This window comes from Prinia subflava, chromosome 1 (assembly GCF_021018805.1).
Source record: "Prinia subflava isolate CZ2003 ecotype Zambia chromosome 1, Cam_Psub_1.2, whole genome shotgun sequence".
Classification (NCBI taxonomy): Eukaryota; Metazoa; Chordata; class Aves; order Passeriformes; family Cisticolidae; genus Prinia; species Prinia subflava.
The window spans coordinates 106,667,226-106,689,244 of record NC_086247.1 but is presented as its reverse complement, the minus strand read 5'-3'; the positions used below and the strand labels follow the sequence as shown (position 1 = coordinate 106,689,244).

Genomic DNA, 22,019 nt, shown 5'->3' with positions numbered 1-22,019 from the left:
TGCCTTTGCATGATGTGCAAAGAAATGTGCGGTAGAGAGATAGAAAGAAGTAGGAAAGAGGTCTGAGAGAGAGAGCAAGAGAGCAGAAGGTAGTCAAGTGAAGAACTAGACGATCTTTAAGGCCCTTCCCAACCCAAACCATTGCGTGCTTGTAGATGACGTGTGGATGTGAATTTTATCTTGATATTACTCTTACTATTCTTATTATTATCATTACACTTCTTTATTCACTACTACTCCTATTTCATCTTCTCGTCGTCTTCTTGTTATTCTTCCTTTTCCATGACTTCTTATTTTTCATTATTTCCTACTTCTACAATTTCTTCTTCCTATTATTCTACTTCTACTTCTTCTTCTACTTTTTCTACTTCTTCTACGTGTTCTACATATTCTTCTTATTCTACATATTCTTCTTATACTACTTTTTCTTCTTATTCTACTTCTACTTCTTCTACGTATTCTACATATTCTTCTTATACTACGTTTTCTTATTCTACTTCTACTTCTCCTACTTATTCTTACTCTACTGTTTCTTCTTATTCTACTTCTTCTTCTATGTATTCTACATATTCTTATTCTACTTTTTCTTCTTATTCTACTTCTACTTATTCTACTTTTTCTGATTCTTCTATGTATTCTACATATTCTTCTAATTCTACTTTTTCTTCTTACTCTACTTCTTCTTCTTAATCATTTTTCTCTACTTCTCCTTCTTACTCTTCTTATTCTATGGCTGGCCCTGTGGGTAACCTGTGGTCTTGGGGAGCTGCGCTTGGGATGCTCCAAAGCAGCTGGGGATTGCTGAGGCTGCAGGGCCGTGGCCAGGCCAAGGCAGCGCGTGTGGCTCCCTCAGGACGGTGGGCAGGCTGCGGGCCAGCCGGCACCTGCGGGGCTGTGCTGGTGCCAGCAGCGGGCACTAATCGTGGGGCCGTGGGGCCAGGCAGGGGCAGCGGAAGAGGCTGCGCAGCGCCCACAGCGCCCGCCTGAAGCGGGAGGGACGTTTCTTGCGGGGGGCCACTGCTGGCTGAGGGCCTGGGCTTCCACCTGGGGAGGGGAGGCCCAGCGTGGCCCTTGGGAGCACGGCTCAAATGCCTGGTGCTCAACCCAAGCCTCCCGAGGGATGGGCGGAGGGAGGCCGTCTCCTGCAAAACCTCCCTCTGTTCGCCCTCTGGCTTCTTGTTCAAAGAGCTCGAGGATGCTGATTTCATCCCACTCGTCTTCCTCCCGCAGAAGGGACTTGACCGCGACACTGTGGGTGGTCACACTTCCCCAGGTGTCCTGCTCGAGCTCCTTGTCACTGTCATCCTCCCAGCTTGACTGCACGGAGGGCCAGTTACAATTCCCTTTGGACTCCCAATGGCCAAGGGAGTCTTCCCAGTCGGACACTTCTTGGTAACTGCCGACTTCTTTGTGCCACAGCTCTTGTTCACTGTATTCTTCCCAGTCAGAGAATGCGGCAGACCTAAGGACTTCTCCATGGGAAAGCCCTTGCTCCCAGCCTTCTTCCCATTCCGAGAGTTCTTCGCAGCTGCTGGCTTCTCCTAGGGACAGCTCTTGCTGGTTGCATTCATCCCAGTCAGAGAGCTCATGAGTGCTACTGGCTTCTCCTAGGGATAGCTCTTGCTCACTGCAGGCTTCCCCTTTGGACACATCATCATATCTACTGGCATCTCCATGGAGCAGCTCTGTGAATTCATCATTGCACTGGGAAAGCGTAGGATCTGTAGACAAAACTCACTACTCACTCATCTGCTTTGCCCAGACCGAACCAACCTCTGCCTCCTCCTCCACCTTCTCACTAAGAGCTTGGGCTGGCAGCGGGCTGGGTAAGGGGCTGGAGTGGCAGCTGGGGCTGTGTGGGGTAGAGATTGGGACCAAGTCCTTTTCTACTGGAGCTGCTGCTTCTAATTCTGCAGCCGTGCTTTGCTCCAGATCCCTCTGCTCCTCTGGCTGCTGGAGAGATTTCTGCATCTCCAGCAAAGCATGGCTCCTAGCCTCAGAGCTCATGTTCTGGGCTAAGTTTAGCTGAGACTGGCTGCAGCTTGTGCTGGAAGCAGGGGCAGAGATTGGGACCAATTCCTGTTCTCCTGGAGCTGCTGCTATGCTTTGCACCAGGTCCCTCTGTTCCCCTGGCTTCTGGACTAGGTCCTGCATCTCTAGCAAAGCCTGGCCTTGAGAAGGTGGTCTTCCGGTAAACCCTGTTTTCAAGGAGAAACACTGACTCAGTGAGTGGCAGAACCCAAGGCATAAACTCCCTCTCTTTTTCCGGTTTGCAATTATATGCCTGGCACTGCTATTGAGCTTTACTTTGCGGATTTCCATGTAATTTCTGAGGTTAAATGGGGCTATAAAACACCTGAGGCTATTTAATTTACTCCATGAGGAATCACATCTTCCAAGTGGTATCAGTGAGAAATCCAGCCAACGGAAATAGTGTTCAGTAGTGTTGGGGAAAAGTGTAAACAAAAACCAGAGTTTTGGTTTTTAGACTTTATTTGCCTCCACCTCCTGGCTGTTTTTTGAGATTCCCTGACTATCTCTTTGCCATGGTGTTGATAGAGTTCTAGACTTGGAGCTGCAGCATCTCTGAGATAGGGACAGTGCAGGCAAACACTCTTACCTTGTTGCAGACCTTCCAAGTTCAAAAGAGATTTTGGATTAGACATTTAAGAAGACAAGTTGTCCATATCAACCCACTTGCAAACAGCTGTTAGGGAGCAGCAGCTATCTTCTCAGCCCAAGATCTGCACCACCTCCATGTGGGCTCTGGCTCAAGGCAGGCAAAGGCCCTACAGATGTAGAGAGATATGTTCAGAGTTCACACAATTCTCCTCACCATGGGAAGAATGAAGGAAGAATCATTTAAAATAACCTCTTGGCTATTGCCATTCCCTTTGCCTTCTTTCATGCTTTATTGTAAGGTGAGGCAACCTTTTGTCCTATCACACCCAGGCATTCAGGAACACTGCGTTTGTACTATAGACTGCTAATTTAGGTTTTATTCCATCAGATGCTTCTGTCCTCATTAATGAAGAGCCATGCATCTTATTTTTATATCCTGTTAGTTAGTGTATTTTCTGTGTCATAGCAGTTTGTTAAGCAAAAGCAGATTGAAATATTCAGGATATTTACTCATCTCTAGCACATCCTCAGCATAATTATATATGTAGTTTGTACTGAAACTGAGATGGCACAAGAGACCAGTCTCCCTCTTGGGTATATGTGTGGAAAGTATCATTTCAGTTATGTTTATTTAAATTTCAGTAGAATTTGTCCCATAAAAAACATCTGCTTCTTATTTGAGATGTGCATTTTTTCTGAATGTTGAAAAAGGGATTTCTGTCGCGGTGCCACTAGAGACCACAGTCTCTCTGCCTGCCAGGCTAGCTCAGGCACCGGCAGCAGTTGTCTGAGGATCAGCCAGAGAGACGCGCAGGCTGGGCTGATTCCTGTGGGTCCTTGGCTCCTGAGAGCTTCAGTGGCTGGTGTAGGTGCGCTGACCACGACGGAGGAAAGAAAGGAGGAGCCAGCTGAGTGAACCAACAGGGGATTTACTGAGAGGTAGGAAGCAACCTCCTCCCCACCTGCAGGACAGCTTCAGCTAGCCACTAAGGCTACTCTGACACAGGGTTTTATACCAGGTGGTGAGGGGCGTGGTGAGGTGGCATTGACCAATAAGCTTGGGCTCAGGGGGTGGTACAACAGTGGGGTGATCTTACACAGACCAACCGGGGATAAGTAGGAGAGGTTTACATAGATAGAGGGGGAAGATTGCAGTTATATAACTTAGGGAATTTCCAGACTGAACCAACTGGGAAAATGGGGTACATGGAACAAACCATTACAATAAACTTAATAAACTTAACAATCTTAATTTTGCACCACCACAGATTTCCATAGCAAGACACTGAGCAGCCTAAAATCCTGTCCAAATAGCACCCTCTAGTGTAAATATGCTACTTTTGCAGAAAGGATTTCATGATACTGTTATGGTTGTTTTTTTCTAAAGAACTGACATAGGAAGTAAAAAAAATAACCGGGAACTCATGTAAAACCCATTTCATATCCTTATCATATACTTTCCCTATTTAGCAAAGCATATAAACTACACTTAATTTGAAGGACCTATTTTGGTTTTCAAAAGTTCAAGGTGATTTTGTAGGTAACATTTTTAGCCTTCCTTAAAAATAATTTATTTTATGTGTGTCCTCTAGTTTCATTTATTTAAAATATGAGAATAAGATGGCAAGAGGTCAGAAAATTATCACCTATTAAGCTTAAAGCCTACTGAGTCTTAAAAAAAAAGAAAAAGCTAAAGTGACAAAACATTTTGTTAGTGAAAAATGGCATCAAAACAAGAATGTCCTAATTTTTCCATTGTTCAGAAAAATATTCCAAGAACATAAAATGCGATATAATTTGGCTGGTGAAATTGCTGATGTGATTATGTGATTACTCCATCTGCACTATGTTGCAAATGCAAGTAAGTCTCAGGTACTGAGAGTAATATCCTGGTCTAAATTAACATAGCAGCACTTAAATACTCTCATTCCCTTTGCTTAATTTCAGATTTTTTATGTCAGGAAATGGTACATCTGTACCATATGGATAAAGAAAGAAAAGGGAGTATTTTACCTTGAGACACAAAAGAAGGAATTCTAATTCTCCTTTTCCTGTGTAAATCAGTTAGGAGACCTCAGTGAACAGCCCTGAGAAACTTTCTGTGATTTAGTAATACAAATGCAATATTATACTGACTAAAGACAATAAATCTTTTGAGAGCGCATGAAACGCAAATATTTCTTAACTCCCACAGCCTTGTAGAAAAACAGAGTTCAACCATCCAGAGATATTTTTCTGGAACTGATATTGTATTTTTAGATGCTACTGCACACTGATGCTGTGCTGTTTGCAAATAAGACGCTGAGAAGATTTTTTTAATGAGGGACAATTAGAAGAGTGATGGTTTGTTTAACAAAATAAAGACTGAAAGAAAAAAAGACTGCTGCCTATAAATAATCAAAAAGGTGAGAAGCACAGCACTAGTGAAGAAGGGCATTCATGCAAGGTAATGAACACTATTTGCATAGGAGCAAAAAGGTCTTAAGAAGTGCCAGCATGTATGGATAGACTGGAAATTTGACAAGATTTATCCATTTGGGCAGGCAAGCCTATAGCAGCCTCCCAATGGCAATAGCAGATATGAAAAAAAACAAGCTATGTTTGTGATTATGCTGAAAACATATATGCGAAGCATGTTTGGAGTGGTGCATGAATAGCGAAGACTGAACCTCAGCAACCACTGGGTCTCTGCTAATTCCACATTCACTGAGAAAGGTGTGCCAGTGAAATAGTGCAGGGGACAGCTGTATGAAGTGGTGGGTGAGATTTCATGAGGCCCACAGGCTGTAGCACAAGGAAAAACTCAAGATCATGAAAAGGATCCACAATTTTCACAGCTGCACTGAGGTATCCTCTGTATTTATTGCATCACAAAAAAATCATGTTTTCTGATGACATCTCCGTGTCAATGCTAGGTGAAAAATGAATCTTCCAGTGAAAAAGGGTCAGGGCACACTCCCACTGAGCAGCTGCAGCAAGATGTGTGATCAACCAGGCACTATTGCTCTACTCGCCTGTAAAATAGGCAAAAGCCTCTTAATTTGAAAGGGCCTGTCAGCGAGGAGGAGCAGGAAGGTGAGGAGAAAAGGGACACAGATTTTAAGCTGTGCCAGGGGAGGTTTAGATTGGATATTAGGATGAATTTCTTCACAGAAGGAGTGATTAGCCTCTGGAATGTGCTGCCCGGGGAGGTGGCGGAGTCACCATCCCTGGAATGTTCGAGATTGGACGTTGCACTCAGTGCCATGGTCTGGTTTTATGGTGTGGTGTTCAGCCACAGGTTGGACTCCATGATCTCTGAGGTCTTTTCCAAATTCTGTGACAGAGCGGCCATGGCTGGATGGACTCCGGGCACGCAACACAAGGAAGCCCTGGGCGGCAGGGCCGCAGGCAGGCTCAGATGCACAACCCCGGCGGAGCAGCTCACGACTCCAGCCGCGACTCCAAGGCCGGGACAGAGATCCCGCCCTCCCGCGACGCCGCCGGGCCCCTCAGCTCCCTGAGACGGGCGGGAGGGCGCGCGCCGCAACCTGCAGCCGGATTGGGCGGCCTTCCTGTCAATCAGCGCCCGCGTGCGGGCACCGCCTCTCTTCCCGTCGTGCCTGCGCGCGGCGAGCGCTGAAATTCAAATCCCGGTAGCGGTTGGGGCGAGCGCACCCTGCGCAGGCAGCGGCGGCACCGGCACAGCCATGGACCCGTTCACCGAGGTGAGGGCACGGCCCGCCCCGGGCCCTCAGTTAGGGAGGGGGCGCAGCCGGGGAGGCGGCGGGTTGTCAGTGCCGGGTACCGCGGGGGCACGTCAGGCAAGGGGCCGGTTGGGGTCCGAAGGGCAGGGTCCGAGCTGCTCCTTGCGCCGCGCTCTCGGGGCGGGGTAGTTGCTCTTTGGCGAAGCCCTGTCAGCCACCCTCGTCCCCGCTAGCGGGGGGATTTGCGGGCTTGCAGCCACCCTCTTTTTCTGCAGCGGGGAGACCCTCGCTGCCTCGCCCCGCCTTGCTCCTGCCGGTGCCTCCGCTCCTGGAGCCGCCCGGGCTGTGTCAGATCCTGCGGGGAAAGGACACAGCACGGGGGATTGGCTCAAGGCTTTGCGGAGGAGAGGCCCTTTCCCAAGCCGGGCGTTTGCCTTTCATGCGTGTCTGGCAGATAAGATTTCCAGCGTGGACGGAAGGGACCCCGGCAGCAGACGGGAGCGCTGTTGACACTCAGTGCCTGCCATGTCTAGAGGTCGGATCATAAGTCTGTCCAAAGCGGAGACCATCTGATTAAAAAAATGCATCCTATTTGGCCCTATTGCCACCTGTGCTTGGTCACTTTCTTTGGCGGGCACAGTTCCTCTTTTTTCTTTTTTTTTTTTTTTTTTTGTTAAATGCTGTTAGTTGTTAGGGTGAATTGGCTGTGTGTGTGCTTAAGTTGTACAGAGGTAAGATTATAGTAAAATGAGGAATTGGCCACCTTGAATCTGTATGAAGGTTTCCTAAAGATGGTATGCTGTACTCTGATTTCACGTCAGAGATGTGAGGTTATAAAGCTGTCTTGTCACTGCTTTGAGAAATGTCACAGTAAAAAGGGCCTTCAGTCCACAGCCTGCATAAATAAAATCTGAACTACTTAAAAAAAATTCAAATCAGATACACTGATGAAATACTCTCTCCTCCCCTTGTTAACAATTTATCAAACTGGCATGCTTTAAGTAATTTGAGTGCCCAGAAAAGGTGACTGCACAGATCTGATTTTAAAGTAATCAACGTAAGGTGTTGATCTGAACAGGTTTACTAAATGTGCTATGCCAAGGCAGTTCTACCCTACCCCCATGTAAAGTCTTTTGCTAAGCATAAACATCTAAAGTCTCCTTCCTTAATTGGTAGTGAGTGGCATGATCCAACTCGTCTTAAGTAAACTTCAGGTCCGGACTACTGAATCAAATTTAAAACGGTTTTGCATGCTGGGAGATAGTCCAACCTGTACACACCCTTCTTGAACGTAGCTGACTTTGAAATGCTTTGAAAATGACCAACTGTGAGGCCGCTCCCCAGAGTAAACTTCATTCAAGTGTTAGCCAGTATTGCAGAGTACATAGAAAAGGCACCTTATCAAGAACATTTCTGCTGTGAAGGACATTCCTCTGATGTGAAAAATTCTGACTAATATTAGTGTCCTAGTATTGAAGTTTAGTAACTTTCCCCAATGTTCTGGGAAGAGAAAGCATTTCACCACCTATTTTTAAGTATGTATGTTCTGTGGTTTGTGTTGCCATTTTTTTTTCTTTTGATATAACCTTCCCTTAGTTTAGCTGTTTTCAGATAATATCTGTCTACAAATTACCATACTCTGTTACTTGCAGTAACCTGATGAGGCATTGTAAGTGTGGATTATGAAAAACAGTGTAATTTGGGCTTTAATTGGCCAAAGCATGCTGTTAATTCAGTGTATGCTGATCCCTTTGCAGTAGCAAATTTTGTCTCTTTGTCAATGAATTTAAGCTCAAATAAATCTTGCTGTTACATTCAGTGGAATGCTTTCAAATCAGTTCTGAAATACTGTTTATTTTGGTTAATCTTGCAAAAAAAAGCTAGTAACCTTCTGAATCTCAACCAAATTATTAATACAGATTGCGCGGAGGAGATGGTGCAGTGGGTACTTTTTCAGGATCACAATGAGCATACTATTTGTGACTGTGTCTAGCTGATTTTATAACTTACCTTTCTTGCACAAAAGGGTTTATGTTTGTTACTACAGAATATTAATAATAGTCTAGGGTATTTAGTACTTTGAAGTAGTTTTTACCATTCATGGAGGCAAGTATGATTTCCTAGCATGGAGGATGAGCTAAGAGAAATAAGGGATGTCGTTGTTCGGGGAAGATTTGCAAATGTGAGGTTTGAAGTTAACTATTCCTTCAATTGCTCCCTTTGCCCTATTCAGCTAGTAAAGCAGGGTAGTTAGAGCAATTTTTTTTAATCATGTATGGGCCTGAGTACATTCTCTAATATGTACTTTGAAACATACTTTTGAAAAACTGTGGTTGTCCATTAACATTTGAAGTGGGAAGGTTATTTTCTGATTCTTAGAAAGTGCTTTTGTAACACAATGATCCTCTTACTTTGACTCAGTAGTCCTCAGATTCCTTGATAAAATAAGTAATGGTCTCAGGCACATAATGTGGTTCTTGGGGCTGTTCTGTGCGGGGTCAGGAGTTGGACTTCCAGTGGGTTCCTTCCAACTGAGGATATTCCAGGTTTTTAGACTTCTATGATACTCTGAAACTTTGTCATCAGAACAGTTGGAGAATGTACTTGTAGAAAATACCCTGTTGATGAACTTGGAAAGCAAGCCTCAAGTTGTGGAGTGTGGCTTACTCATCGTGTGTAACAGCACTGTTGGAATTATGGCAGTTGAATGGAAAATTTTGAGATGCAAGAAGCCAATAGGAGCTGGAGCTGAACAACAGAGGCGTGCATTCTTGGGAAGTGACATCTCATTTGTGACAACTGAAACTCTCTTTTGCTCAGCTAACAAAACAGAAAGGAATGTGCCTCTATTTGAATAGAACTGTAGGAATACTGTTCTAAGACATATTCAACTTTTTGCTAGAAGGACTGTTAATTTAAATCGCCTTTAGGATTTTTTTTTAATGTAGGTATTACATGTGCTTTGTAGCTCTGCATTTTGGAAATAAGGAGAGTTGACTTGTGGACACAACTAGCATGGAACCTGCATTGAAGGCATTCATGGCATTTCATGCATTTTGGTTTTGGGATTTTTTTCCCAAATTCCTCCTCCTCTGTGCAAGCTAGAAAAGCTGAGATTTGCTTTCACAAAAAAACTGTTGAGATTGACATTCTATTTGTCCTATGTTGCCCTACAATGGAACATTGTTTAAGACTTCAGCCTTAGACAGTTAAAAATGTGAAATGTGTATTTAATTGCTGTGCAACAGGACAGATAATGGCTGGCACAGTTCTCACAATAATTTGTGCTACCAAACAAGTGCAGTTTATATGCTTGCCTTTAAAGGCCATAGTTCAGTGGCACAATTTCTTGTCTCAACCTCAAATCTTAGATCAAAAGAGTCATTAAGTATCCTTTAGATGTGGTCAGACTGGGTGATAATGACTCACAAATGCTATTTTTAAAACAAACCAACCACAATTTGTTTTAAACTTGAATACTGTAAGGAATCATTTTTTTAGTAGTGTGGAAGCTTTACTAAAACAGCTATTTTATATAGAATATAATCAGGATACTAGAATTTCCAATGGGTAGGGAATGAAAAAGAATATTATGTAGCTGAATTGGTGTTTCTTTGTTTTTCTGTATAGAGATATCTTAATAAACAGGCTATTTACCCTAATATAGCTAGGTATAATATCAGTCTAATCTTAAAATTAAAGCTTGAGGCAAAGAAATTTACCTTTTGATCTAGAAGGTGCAATAGCATTTTTTTTTTCTTAACATTGACAGCAGCACTTTTATTTGTTGAATTTTTGTATGACCTCTTGACAATTGCTTCAATGTTGTTTATTTTGTTAGAGGGTTAGTGCCAGTCAGGTGACTTCACCAGATGCTTTAGCAATGTGTCAGGAAACCCTGCTAGCAAGACTTGACAGATCAAGACTGTCATGTGGTGATTCAGAATTTAAAAAAATATAATTTTCAAATGTTTCTGAGGACTTCGAGACTATAGGAGACCTTCTTCTTTAATTTTGCCATTGCTTATGTCTCTTTAGCCTGATTTTCTTTCAGAGCCAAGCTAGTTGGAGACAACAGTTGATTTAATGGCTGAAATTTGGAACCTACTGGCTATATATGCTAAACAGAATTCCAACATCTTTTACTCTGAGCTGTTAGCAGTTAACACATTGCATTGTCTTGTAACATGTGACTTTACTGACCACTCAGAAACTCCTTGAAAGAACCCGTGCCAGGCGAGAGAACCTGCAGAGGAAAATGGCAGAGCGGCCCAAGGCGGGGGTGAGACCCACAATGCAGACCAAGAGGGCCAGAGAGCCTTTGGCAGAAACTGGTAACCAGGCACCTCTTCCCAGTGATGAAGGTATTGATACAAAGTCCCATCTTTTTTCCGAAGGGGAAGTGAAAACACTGAGTATTGATCTTGAACTATGCAGTGATAGATGCAGTTACCTGGCCACTAGGACTAGCTCATGTTTAGCTGGACCTGAAAGCAGATGTGCCAGGTCATTACTAAGCTATTTAGAAATAATTGCATAATGCCAAGGAGAGTGCCTTGTGCTTGGTGCATTTGGGAGGAAGTATACTTTTTGGGGCATTTTTTGGGGAAGTATATCAGGGTACTCATAAATCATAACTTTATTTGCACTACAGTTTTATGTTGTTGGAAAATATTTTAGATTGTTTGAATACTTATTTGCTTGAATACTCTATTTACCTGTCCAGTAAAACCAGATACAAAGCCATCACCATCAAAAAGGCTCTGCCCTAATGGTATAGAGACTCAAGCTTCTAGTTTGGAGAACTTACAGCCAGTTCCTTCAAGTTCTACAAGCCATGATTCTCATCAGATGACTTCAGAATCACATGAAACTTCTAACAGTGCTTCATTGGTTCAGCCTCTTGAGAAAGTAAAACCAAACACCAAGTCAGAAGCTCCTGCAGCCCTTTCAGTCAAAACACGTATGCAGAAGTTGGCAGAGCAGCGGCGCTGCTGGGATAGTGAGGGTACGTTTCACCGTGAAGCACCATTGGTGTCTCTCAGCATTTGCATTGATGATTGTTGGCTAGAAGAAGATAATCTTGTGTGTGGGAAAGTTAATGTTTTCTTAAAGAATTATAAGACAATACTAGGGCAGGCCTAATATATTAAAGCTGTTGTCTGCAGCTTAATTTTACCTTTTTTTTTTTTCTCTACTAGTCTGATGGCTTGCTCCTTACAACACTGACATAAAATTAGTAAACTGCTTGATTAAAAATGCCTGATTTGCTTAGTTTAACTGCTTTCAGGGCTAGTAGTTTGATTCTGTTGATGGCAGGAAAATCTAATTGTTGATAAACTCAATATATAGTATAATGCAAAAGATGCAACTACATTTCAATATATTTTATTAGCAAAATAAATGTGTTTTCTTTTTTTCCAGATCCCTCTGAATGTGTTCCTCTGTCTCCTCTCCAGTCAAAGGATCTGTCTGTTTCTCCACCTAAGCAGACATCTAATGCCCTGGCAAGTGAAACCCCTATTGGGAGAAGAGGCCGTTTAGCTAACCTTGCTGCTACAATTGGTTCCTGGGAAGATGACCTAAGTCATCCATCTGCAAAGCAAAACAATGCACAAGAACAGCCTGGCACTACTTGTTTATCCAAATTGTCCACTACAAGTGGAGCATCTGCTAGAATCAATAGTAGCAGTGTAAAGCAGGAAGCTGCATCCTGTTCTCAAAGGCTTGTTGAGGCCTCTATTAATAAACCAGCGAACTCAAAGAGAGCGGTGAGTGTCTGATTTAGTTGCAGATTAAAAAATGATTTGAGTATTGTATTGGGGCGGTTAAATGTTGGCACATAACTGTTTAATCTGAATTTAAAGATTTGGTGTGAGCAGTCGGTCTATTTACAACTTCTGCTTTATTACAATCCCACATGCCCTTTTTTTGTAATAGCAGATCTTAAACAGCTTAGAATTCCTTTTATTGAGACTTAAAGATGAAAGTACTTATGTGTTTTGTTGATGTCAATGTACTTGATTGCTGTTCTTGACCATCAGGAGGGGGGCTTGTTACAGAGATACTCGGTTTCACTCTAACTTCATGAAGTTGATTAGAAGTGTAAATGTTATTGCTGTATGAAGACTCAATCAGAATCATGAAATAAGTAGTACCAGACACTTATTGTTCAATTTAGGCAATTTCTTCGATGACAATATCTGCCATGTGCTTTCTTGTTTAGGGAAATGTAGGATAGTACTGAAATAGCTGGCAAGAGCACCTGGAATCAAACGCTGAAATGACTTAAAATACTGCATTAAAAAAAGTCTGTTAAAAGTTTAACACTTCTTCTTGGCCTTTTCTTTTGTTGAAGGAATAGGTGTATTAGGTGATAGAATGCTATACAGAGTGCTTTCATTCTCTTCCTTTTGAAAGAATAAGAACATAAGTCTCATCTTTCTTTTTTTTCTTTTTCCCTTTTTAAGGATCCAAACAACTTTTTAGCACAATCCTCAAGAGTCACTGCTCCCTGTTCTAAAGGATCTGAAGTACAACAGCGGCCAACAGAGAATCCCTGCAGTCCTCGGAAAACTGAGGAGTGTACACAAACAGCGAAGTCAGCTTTGCCTCAACCAGTTCAGTCCAAAGCAGAGCCAGTCAAAGGAACACATGTGCAACTTGAACCTAAGGGTAAACCCACAACACCAGGTAGGCTTCAGGAAATATTATTAAATTAGGCCTGTGTGTGCTGTGTTGAAAACTACATATTAGTTAAGAATTTAAGATAACATATCAGATAATGCCTATGTGCAGCTGTAACTTGAGTAAAATGCTGATGAGTTCTGTGATAATTATTGCAAGTTGCACAGCTTCTGTATTTTGCAGGGGACATTTTCTTGAACATGGTTTTAGTAACTCTTAAGAGCAAAAGCAGCCTAACATGTTAATTGAGATTATTCAAAGCTTATTTCAGATTGTTGGATACTATGTGTATCCATTTGATATAATGTTAAGAGCCTGCATATTTAGCATAAATCCAAGCTTGTTGCCACATAGGTGCTCTAACTTTGTAGTGCCTTTATTTTCAGTGATAGCATTGATGTCAAAACAAGTGAACATCCTCAGTTTTAATTTCAACTGTTTATTATGTCATAAACCTGGACTAACAGCTTGAACTCTTAAAAATGATGGCCAGAAAAGCAAGTTTTAGATATGCTGACAGTAAAAGATAAGCTCAGTCAAGCAGGGCAGATGCCAAACAACATGTCCTCCTCATGTACTAGAATGCTTATTTTTGTGAAGGATATAAGTGAGGCTGATTGTAGAAGAAATTTGGAAAAGGCAAACCAGTTTAAATAACTGGTGTGTTACATGTGGACTGTAGTAAGAGAGAGACATCTACTTGCTTTGCTTTATTGTTTTATTAACATCACTTCTACAATTTGCATTTCAGGTTCAGTTTGTATAAAGTATAATGGAGTAAGAGCTGTAAAGGAGACAGCTTCATTGCTTCCCTGAGAATCTTCATCAGGATACAAAATTGCGGTGATTTCTTTAATTTTGAGAGTTTCTTTCAAGGCAAATCAATTGTTCTTGTAGGGGGATCAGGAATTAAGCCCTTCCTGGAACGCTTTGGGGAGCGCTGTCAAGAGCGTAGCGCACGCAGCCCTGCTACGAATACTGCCGGGTGCAGAACACCCATTGTTACTCCAAACACAAGGACAATCCAAGAGAGGCTTCTCAAACAAAATGAAAATTCCTCTACTGCCAGTTTAGCGCTTCAGCTTAAACAGGTAGGACATGTTACATTCCTAGCTACCTTACCAGCTTGGGGAAGGTTATTACTGTTCTGCACCTACCCAAGGAATCTGAAATGTTGTGACATCTTAAAGCTGTCAGCTTTTCTCCCATTTCCCTTCATTCCTTTAGGAACGTGAGCGAGAACTTGCGTGCCTTCGTGGCCGATTTGATAGGGGCAATCTGTGGAGTGCGGAGAAAAGTGACACTTCAAAGAGGAAGCTTCCAGAAGCTAAAATGGTAATGTGTTACCTTGTCAATCAAAATACGATAATCTGAATTATTTCAATATATTCTGAATACAGAGTTAGATGTGGAAGTGTATATAAGGGATAAAAACCTATGCTTTGGGAGTGCCTGGGCTGCGTAAGACCGCTTGTCAAGTGATTTGTATGATTATTAACAAATTACTAGTTTTGTTACCTCCTGTAGAATCAACTAAGACAAGTGATACTGCTTTGAGTCGATGGATTTATTTACTTTTTGATGATATTAAGTGGGGAGGCATTTATCTTCTATAACTGCAAAAGAACTCTTCACACGAACATTTAATATTTACTACTTCAGTTAAATATCTTAGATAAATAAACAGGGTTCTGGTTAGGTGCCCTCTTTTTCCTAGCAGATGTTAAAATGTGTTTCTTTCTGGTACTTTTTTTAGTAACTTTGAACATTACCTCCTGAATCCATTCTGTTTTTATTTTTGCCAGGAAAGCCAATCTCAAGCTAGTCCAAAACATCCTCCTAGTTCAGATACTTCTGCTCTTGGATCATCAGAAGACACATCAGCAGGTGACAGGCCAGCAAAGTCTCCCAGCGTGGAGTCTTCAGGTGAGAACTGTCACAGTTTGCCTGTGACTAGTGCTGAACAGGAGCACTGCACTCGATAGTCATGAGCAGAGAAAGAGGCCAGCAACACTGATGTGTGGAACTGGGCCTCTCCTTTGGTCACTGATTATCTTATCTAAATCTTTTCGTATGGTAGTAGTACTCTGTACTCCTGTACCACTTGGAAGGATGGTAAGGCAAGGTTGTCTTTTTGATTTTCAGTGAGCATACCTATGTTCCAAACTTTAATGGAGGTTAAATGCAAGGAACGGAGTGAGATTTGTCAGTTACATATTTAGTCTATCCTGTACCTGAATATCCAAATTGCCACCAGAAGCTAATGGGAGGGAACTCTTCCCATATCAGTATCCCTTCATGATATTAATTTTTATGATAGGACACATGGAAAGATTTGTGAGGTGCTCCTAACATCCTTTCTGGTGCTTGCAGTGTGGAAGAATCTTCATCTCTCTTTGAAAAAAGTGTGAACTTGTTTAACACTCTTGGTAGCCTGTTTACTTCTAAATCTGTCAAATGTCCTTCTGGAAAAATTGGGTTTGAGTGCAGTGGTTTCTGTGTAGTAGATTTTTTTGTTTGTCTTTAAAATTTTCCCTTTTTGTTCTTTAGTGTCTGCACTCCACTATGGTTTCAGCATTATTTCTTGTGATATCACTTTGATAAGATAGAAGTCTAGATGTACAGGTTGTGGAGAGTATTCTAATGGGGTTTTTTCTGACATGTAGCTAACTAGAATATTTAATCTCGTGGTCTTTTTGTTAGTAAAACTTCTAAAATTCAGTAAGTAGAACAATGGCTAGATATAATACTTCTTTTCTTTATAAACCCCTTAGATACTTCTAAATGTGAAGAAGCTGATAAACTCAGTCCTCTGAAAACTGCTGAGCCAAAGAGCCCTGTAAAAGTGATGTCTGTCTCAAAACTTGAACAACTTGATGAGAAACCAAAAGGTTTGTATTTAGTAGACATATTAATGACTTAGCTCTCTGTTGCCACTTGTCGAGGACAGTGTTAATGTCCTTCAAGTCTGAACAATGAATTCACCATCTGCTTGCTGACCCCCATGTGTTTTGTAATGATAAAAAACAAATTAGGAAACTACTTTTATCATACATAACCCTTCTCTCTTGACATTCAAGTCTTCAAAGAATATTAAAAAGCTGATACTAAAAGTTCATTGGGAAAGGACAGAAATGACTGCTCAACTGTTGGACTTGCAGTTAAGTTTCAGATGTACTTAAACTAAAAGGTTGAAATTTGTCTAAAATGTATGTCTTTTCATTCCCTTTCTGCATTGTTTATGCTGTATATGTAAAAATAGTATATTAAAATAGCCAGGGAAGTGTAATATTCAGAGTCTATATGCCCAACTGTAAGAAGTGATTTTTAATCAAAGTTGCTTGAAAAGCAAAATGAGTTTGCTTCTCTGTTTAATGAGAATGTTTATGCTACTATATTTAAAAATGTTACCCCTCAGATGAAGTATACGAAGGCAAAATGCCTGTGGATGAGGAGATGAATAGCTCAAAAGTGATAAATGAGATTTTTGAAATTCTTCAAGAGGATGGTCCAGACATAGAAAAGCTGAAGAAAGAAATGAGCATGAGCCTGGAAGGCGAAAGTGATGAGGATGAGCAGGAAGAGTCACTGAACATTTCATCAATGTCTCTGTTAACACCTCTAGTGGAATCTGTTGGTTCAGAGGTGAGAATTCAGGGAGCTGGGGAAGGGCTTGTTTATCACACAGAGATGTCCCATTGGTTTGTGAGCTCTGATACTTTGTAGTAATAGGATATCTGGGCAAAGAAAGAAGTTACAAGTGATATTTTACTAATGAAGTATAATGAGGCAAAGTTATTTTTCTCTGAAAATAGTGCAGCATATTGGATGCTCTGCTAAACAAGCGTTCTTCTGCTGATTGTTACTAGTACTGGACTTGCAGTGGTATACATGCATTCAGTGGAGTGGCTGCTGATTAAAAATCTGAAGAGAAATAATTATGTAGCTGTACTGATTTGGAAATGAAAGGTCACATCTCATTGAGTTCAATCATCTATTAGTAACCTTAAATAAATAAACTTGTTCTATGTCCATATTTGTAAAATATGTTGTATTTTATGTACATAAATACATAAAATGTAAAATATGAAAAACAGACTATGTTAAATAGTATTAAGCAAATTTACTGGTTTTATGTAAAAGAAGTAAAGGAGAGGCAGAATAAAACAGATCATTATTATTCTTATGTGAACAGATATCTATAATGTTTTCTTTTCCTCAGGCCTTTGGTTCTCCTTCTAAGTCAACTGGGGAAGGTAGCAGTATCAGTGATGTAAGTCTGAAGTCTGAGAAGTTCCAGAGGACTAGAGTTCCCAGGGCAGAATCTGGAGACAGCATTGGCTCCATGTCGGAAGATCGCAACCTTCCTTACAGGTAATAAACACAACTCCCCACCCTGATTCTGTAAGTGTGCAACTTAAAACACTGGCTTTTTTAAGTCTTCTGATGGTGCATACTGCTCACACTCAGACTACAAATGAAGCTTTTTTTTTTTTTTTTTTGCAAGATCTCAGCCTTTATCAAAGATTGTGTAGTCATTTATGTTGCTTGAACTTAAAATCAGCTGATAGAATGCTTTCTTTAAAGCAACCTTTAAAGCAAATGCTTTCATTTAGGTAAGTTGGAAAATGTCAATATTTAATACATAGCTGTGTATATATTAAAAAGAGCTTGGCACACCTGTGAAACATTTTGTGGGGTTTTGTTTTTTAAAAGTGTCGATGCGTACAGATCCCAGAGATTTAAGGAAACTGACCGTCCTTCAATAAAGCAAATAATTGTTCGGAAAGAAGATGTTGCTTCCAAACTAGAAATGAGAAGAAATGGCCCATCTGATCAAGTTAATATCAAAAAGAAAATGCAGGTACCTAATATGCTTCTTTAAATCCTTTTTCTAATCTGCTGTTTCCAAATTTAATTGCCCCAGTGAATGTCCAGGACATTAACATACTGCTTAAAACTGCAAAATTAGGTTGTTTAGCATAAATATCTTAATGCTAGGGAATGATGATGTGTAATTTTAACAGCTAATGTTCCTCTTAAAAGGATCATGTTATAGATTAAGTCTGTAGAGAACAAGCCATTATTTTGAGAAGGAGACAGAGAATCTATCTTAGCACTATCTTTGAATAGGCAGAATTTGTAACTACCTACTTTCATTAGGTCATTTTCTGATCTCTGCTAGTGCTTCGTTCATCTGTATTGCTGAACTTTTGGTTAATACTGCTTCCCCTGGTGAAGGGAAGATGAGACAGGATATGAAACATAAAATATTGGAGTCTTTCACTCCCCACCATACCTCTGAGATCAAAAAAAAGTTGTGCTGCAATGTTCTTTTGCCAAAGTAAGGGTAAACTGCAAGGCTTTTGTAGCCTGCTGTCTAAAGGATCTGATTTTCTTCTGAAGCATTGCCACCCAAAAATGTTCATCTTGGGACATTTCCTTGTTTGAACGCAACACTAAATCTCTCTTTTTTTGTAATTATTTTTATTATTGCTTTACTCTAGGAACTGAACAATGAGATCAACATGCAACAGACAGTGATTTATCAAGCCAGTCAAGCTCTGAACTGCTGTTTTGATGAGGAACATGGAAAAGGGTCACAAGAAGAAGCAGAAGCAGAGAGACTTCTTCTCTTTGCAAGTAGGCTTTTATACTCAAGTTCAATTCTTGTAATGAACATTTAGAGAGGGTTCATAACTTCTTCCCCACACATTTATTGTGTTACATTGTGGCCATTTATTAATAGTTTGTCACTTGGGAAAAAAACAGGATAACATCTGTCTCAGCTCTTTCTAAAAGCAAGAGGATGTTTTTAGTCTCTATCTTGACCCTTATATTCCTACTACACTGTAAAATGATTAACGTTTAAGTTGCATTTTACATATTTATGGGAGAAAAAAATTGTTCGGTACTTTTTTTCTGTAGAACTATAATTAATTTCTTAATGCAGCTGAGAAGAGAACTGCTTTATTGGAAGAATTGAATAAACTGAAGAGTGAGGGACCACATAAGAGAAATAAATCTGCTTCTACATCAGCTGAATTTGCTCCTTCCAGGGGATCTGTTTCCATTTCAGAAATTCGTCTACCTCTAAAAGCAGACTTTGTATGTGGTACAGTTCAAAAGCCAGGTAAAACTAGCAAATAGTCTTTATTTCTTTTCTACTCCTTCCTTATTCTCCCAACATATATTTGTGGTTCAAACAAAGCTCCTTGGGCTTTGGTGGGTTTTTTTTGTCTTCTGCACTGATGTTCTCAGTTATCTAGGGATAATGAAAATTTAGCTATTGCATTCAGTTCATCTGCTTCTGACTAATTTTTCAATGTTTCAATGAAAGCTGATGTGTCATTAAGCTGGCAGACCTAAGGAGTGTGAAAAACAAAGATTATCTGCTGATCTGACTGAAAGTTCTTCCTCTCCCCTTTCACACACTGGTTAGTGTAGGTCTGGCCTGAGATAACCCAGGCAGTAAAGCAGTTGCTGTGGGGACAATTTTACTAGTAGATATACAGCATACAGAAAAATCGAAAACCACTTTAAGTTGGGTGAAACAGAGATGTGCTTAATAGCAATGAAGTACTTGAGGGATTTTTTTTTTTTTTTTTTTTTTTTTTTTTTTTTTTTTTTTTTTTTTTTGGTACTTGGAGTCCTCTGGATAACTAAACCTTCTGATGTGTTACAGAAGCAGGAAATTACTACTATGTAATAATACTGAGATCTGGGGGAGAAAACATGGTTGCAACTCCATTAGCAAGTACTGCCAGTTCCCTGAATGGTGATGCTCTTACTTTTACTACGACATTTACTATGTAAGTATAAAGAAACTCTTTTTTTGAACCGGTTTTAACTCTGATGATGGAGCATGCATAAAAAACATTTAAAGTCAGTTATAAAAATGTCATATTCTGCAAAAAAAGTATAGGGAGATTTTGTGGTATAGCTATTTCCTTCTTCAAAAAATAGCTGGAAGGCATTTGTCTTAGGAAAGCAACCTAGACTTATTCAACCATCCATCAGCTATTTCATCTCTTGCATTTTCTGCCTTTTGTTCTTTCCTGGAACACCTGCAATGACAGATGGATTCCTGTGCTTGAGATGTGTTTTTCTCTTTTGCAGCAACTAACATTTCATATAGCTATTTGGTTTTGGTATATGGAAAAATAATGCTCTTACAACTATAACTTCAACTCTCACATGTCAGCTAAAAAGGTATTGTGAGTTCAAATGGCTGTTTGTTAGTAAGTCTTCAAAATAAATAAACTCTGTTTTTAAAGTTCAGTTGTACTGGAATTTTCACTTAAGGCTATTTACTCAAAAACCCCAATCTGTGACAGGGGAAAGTGCAAGCTGAGAAATAATAGAGGCATGTTATCTGCCCCATGTCCTCCCCTCCCCTTTTCTTCTCTGAGTTCTGGAAAATATTTTTAAATAGTAATACACTAAAATTTTCTTGCTCCCTGGACAGTTATAAGGAGCAAAAGGAGGGAAGAAGTAAAGAGTAACTTATAAACCAACAAAACAAACCCCCAAAACCCTGCCACAAACCAAAACAAAAGCCTTTTTGCTTAAGTGTGTTTGTTTTTTTCTTCTTCCCTTTTAGGCACGATGTGTCAAATGACTTTGAAATAAATGTAGAAGTTTACAGTTGGGTATGTATCAGTTCCTGTCAAGATGAGGTGTAAGGGAGAATGATGTGCTGTACTTTCTCAATATCTTCTTGCCTCACAGGTGCAGAGAAAAGAAGTTACAAGCACTGATAAAAGGAAAAAGACAAATAAATCTAAGGTAAATGAAACCTGAAAATCAGCATGTAATGCTTCAACAGAAGGTGCACTAGGAAAACTGACTGATAGTCTTAGACAATCTGTTGCTTGCTTTTACTCCCTTCTTGGAACATCTGCCATGACAGATGGATTATGGAGACCCACAACAATTAGTAGATTGGACCTGCAGCACTTGGTTGAGTCTGAAATATATTGGTGGGGAAGAAGTCTTTCTACTTCTGCAAAATGCTATGCTTTGTAAACCTGTATTTATTAGGTGTGGGGCCTCCAATAGGGATTTTTACCCTTTTTCTCCAGTTAAACTATGACAGTCAATATGTCCTAGCCTAGAGTTTGGTTTGTCTTAAAGGTTTTATTGATCAACTAAAAACTCCTCTTTCTTCCCAGTATTAACTATAAGCACTAGATGCATACTTTTTAAAGCAAACACTGTTTTAATTAAGGGTGGCATATCAAGTGTTTATGCTTTATTAAGGATATGTAAACCTAAACAAGCCTTTCTGCAGGTGATTTTTTTTGGTGGTGGTTTGTTTATTTTGGGTTTTTTTGGGGGTGGGTGGGTGTATTTTTCTTTTTGTTATAATAGAGAACACAGTAAATTAGTGGCTTCAGGTCTCATTTCCTCCTTGACACAATATCTGTCACTTGGTAAAAACAAGAAACTTGAGTGTCTTTCAAAACAATTGGAATGAGTACTTAAGTCCTGTGTCTCCAAGCAGAAATAGGAAATGTCTTTACTCTTTGTTTTGGCACAGTGAAAACTTCCCACAGTGAAAGCTAACACTTTATTCTCTAATAAAAGTTCCACATCCCAGGGTTTAATTCACTCCTGTGCTGTAGTTTAAAGGAATTTTTACTTGAAACTGAATGATGTTGTACTATTGTAGGTAAGTTGCTGATGCAAGGTTTGCCAATGGCATCCTCTATCTGCTTTTTGACAAGTTGCTTAGACTTGTCATTCAGCCTCAATAGGAGTACATAATTTCAGTTTGTGTTTAATATACAGTCTCACTTAAACTTCAAGATTTTAATTTGAAAATAATAATGTATAATAGCAGTATATTGAACATATCTGTACTTTTATTGTCAACTCTTACCTTTAGTTAAGCAAAAGTAACATTGAAATCCCATTACACAGGTAAAAAGGCCTACTAAGATTGGTTTTCTCAAATATGCTACTCATTGCAAGTTAATGTGTGCTTTAACTTTTCTGCAGTAATGATTTTTGATATGTAGC

General features: G+C 40.2%; 1 protein-coding gene across 2 annotated transcripts in view; it reads left to right on the top strand.

Moving 5' to 3' along the window:
* Window positions 1–6,027: 6,027 nt before the first annotated feature.
* Window positions 6,028–22,019, top strand: part of ANLN (anillin, actin binding protein) — a 30,946-nt gene continuing 14,954 nt past the window's right edge. The window contains exons 1-17 of one of the 2 annotated variants that reach the window (XM_063406539.1): window positions 6,028–6,329; window positions 10,519–10,672; window positions 11,035–11,316; window positions 11,733–12,079; window positions 12,779–13,001; window positions 13,893–14,086; window positions 14,223–14,330; window positions 14,801–14,921; window positions 15,770–15,886; window positions 16,414–16,640; window positions 17,218–17,369; window positions 17,712–17,859; window positions 18,503–18,638; window positions 18,949–19,128; window positions 19,681–19,807; window positions 20,599–20,647; window positions 20,727–20,783. In XM_063406539.1, the coding sequence (XP_063262609.1) occupies window positions 6,312–6,329; window positions 10,519–10,672; window positions 11,035–11,316; window positions 11,733–12,079; window positions 12,779–13,001; window positions 13,893–14,086; window positions 14,223–14,330; window positions 14,801–14,921; window positions 15,770–15,886; window positions 16,414–16,640; window positions 17,218–17,369; window positions 17,712–17,859; window positions 18,503–18,638; window positions 18,949–19,128; window positions 19,681–19,807; window positions 20,599–20,647; window positions 20,727–20,783 (2,640 nt within the window). In that variant the 5' untranslated portion in view covers window positions 6,028–6,311. The remainder of the gene's footprint in view (window positions 6,330–10,518; window positions 10,673–11,034; window positions 11,317–11,732; window positions 12,080–12,778; window positions 13,002–13,892; window positions 14,087–14,222; window positions 14,331–14,800; window positions 14,922–15,769; window positions 15,887–16,413; window positions 16,641–17,217; window positions 17,370–17,711; window positions 17,860–18,502; window positions 18,639–18,948; window positions 19,129–19,680; window positions 19,808–20,598; window positions 20,648–20,726; window positions 20,784–22,019) is intronic. The other variant, XM_063406546.1, reaches the window with a different exon arrangement.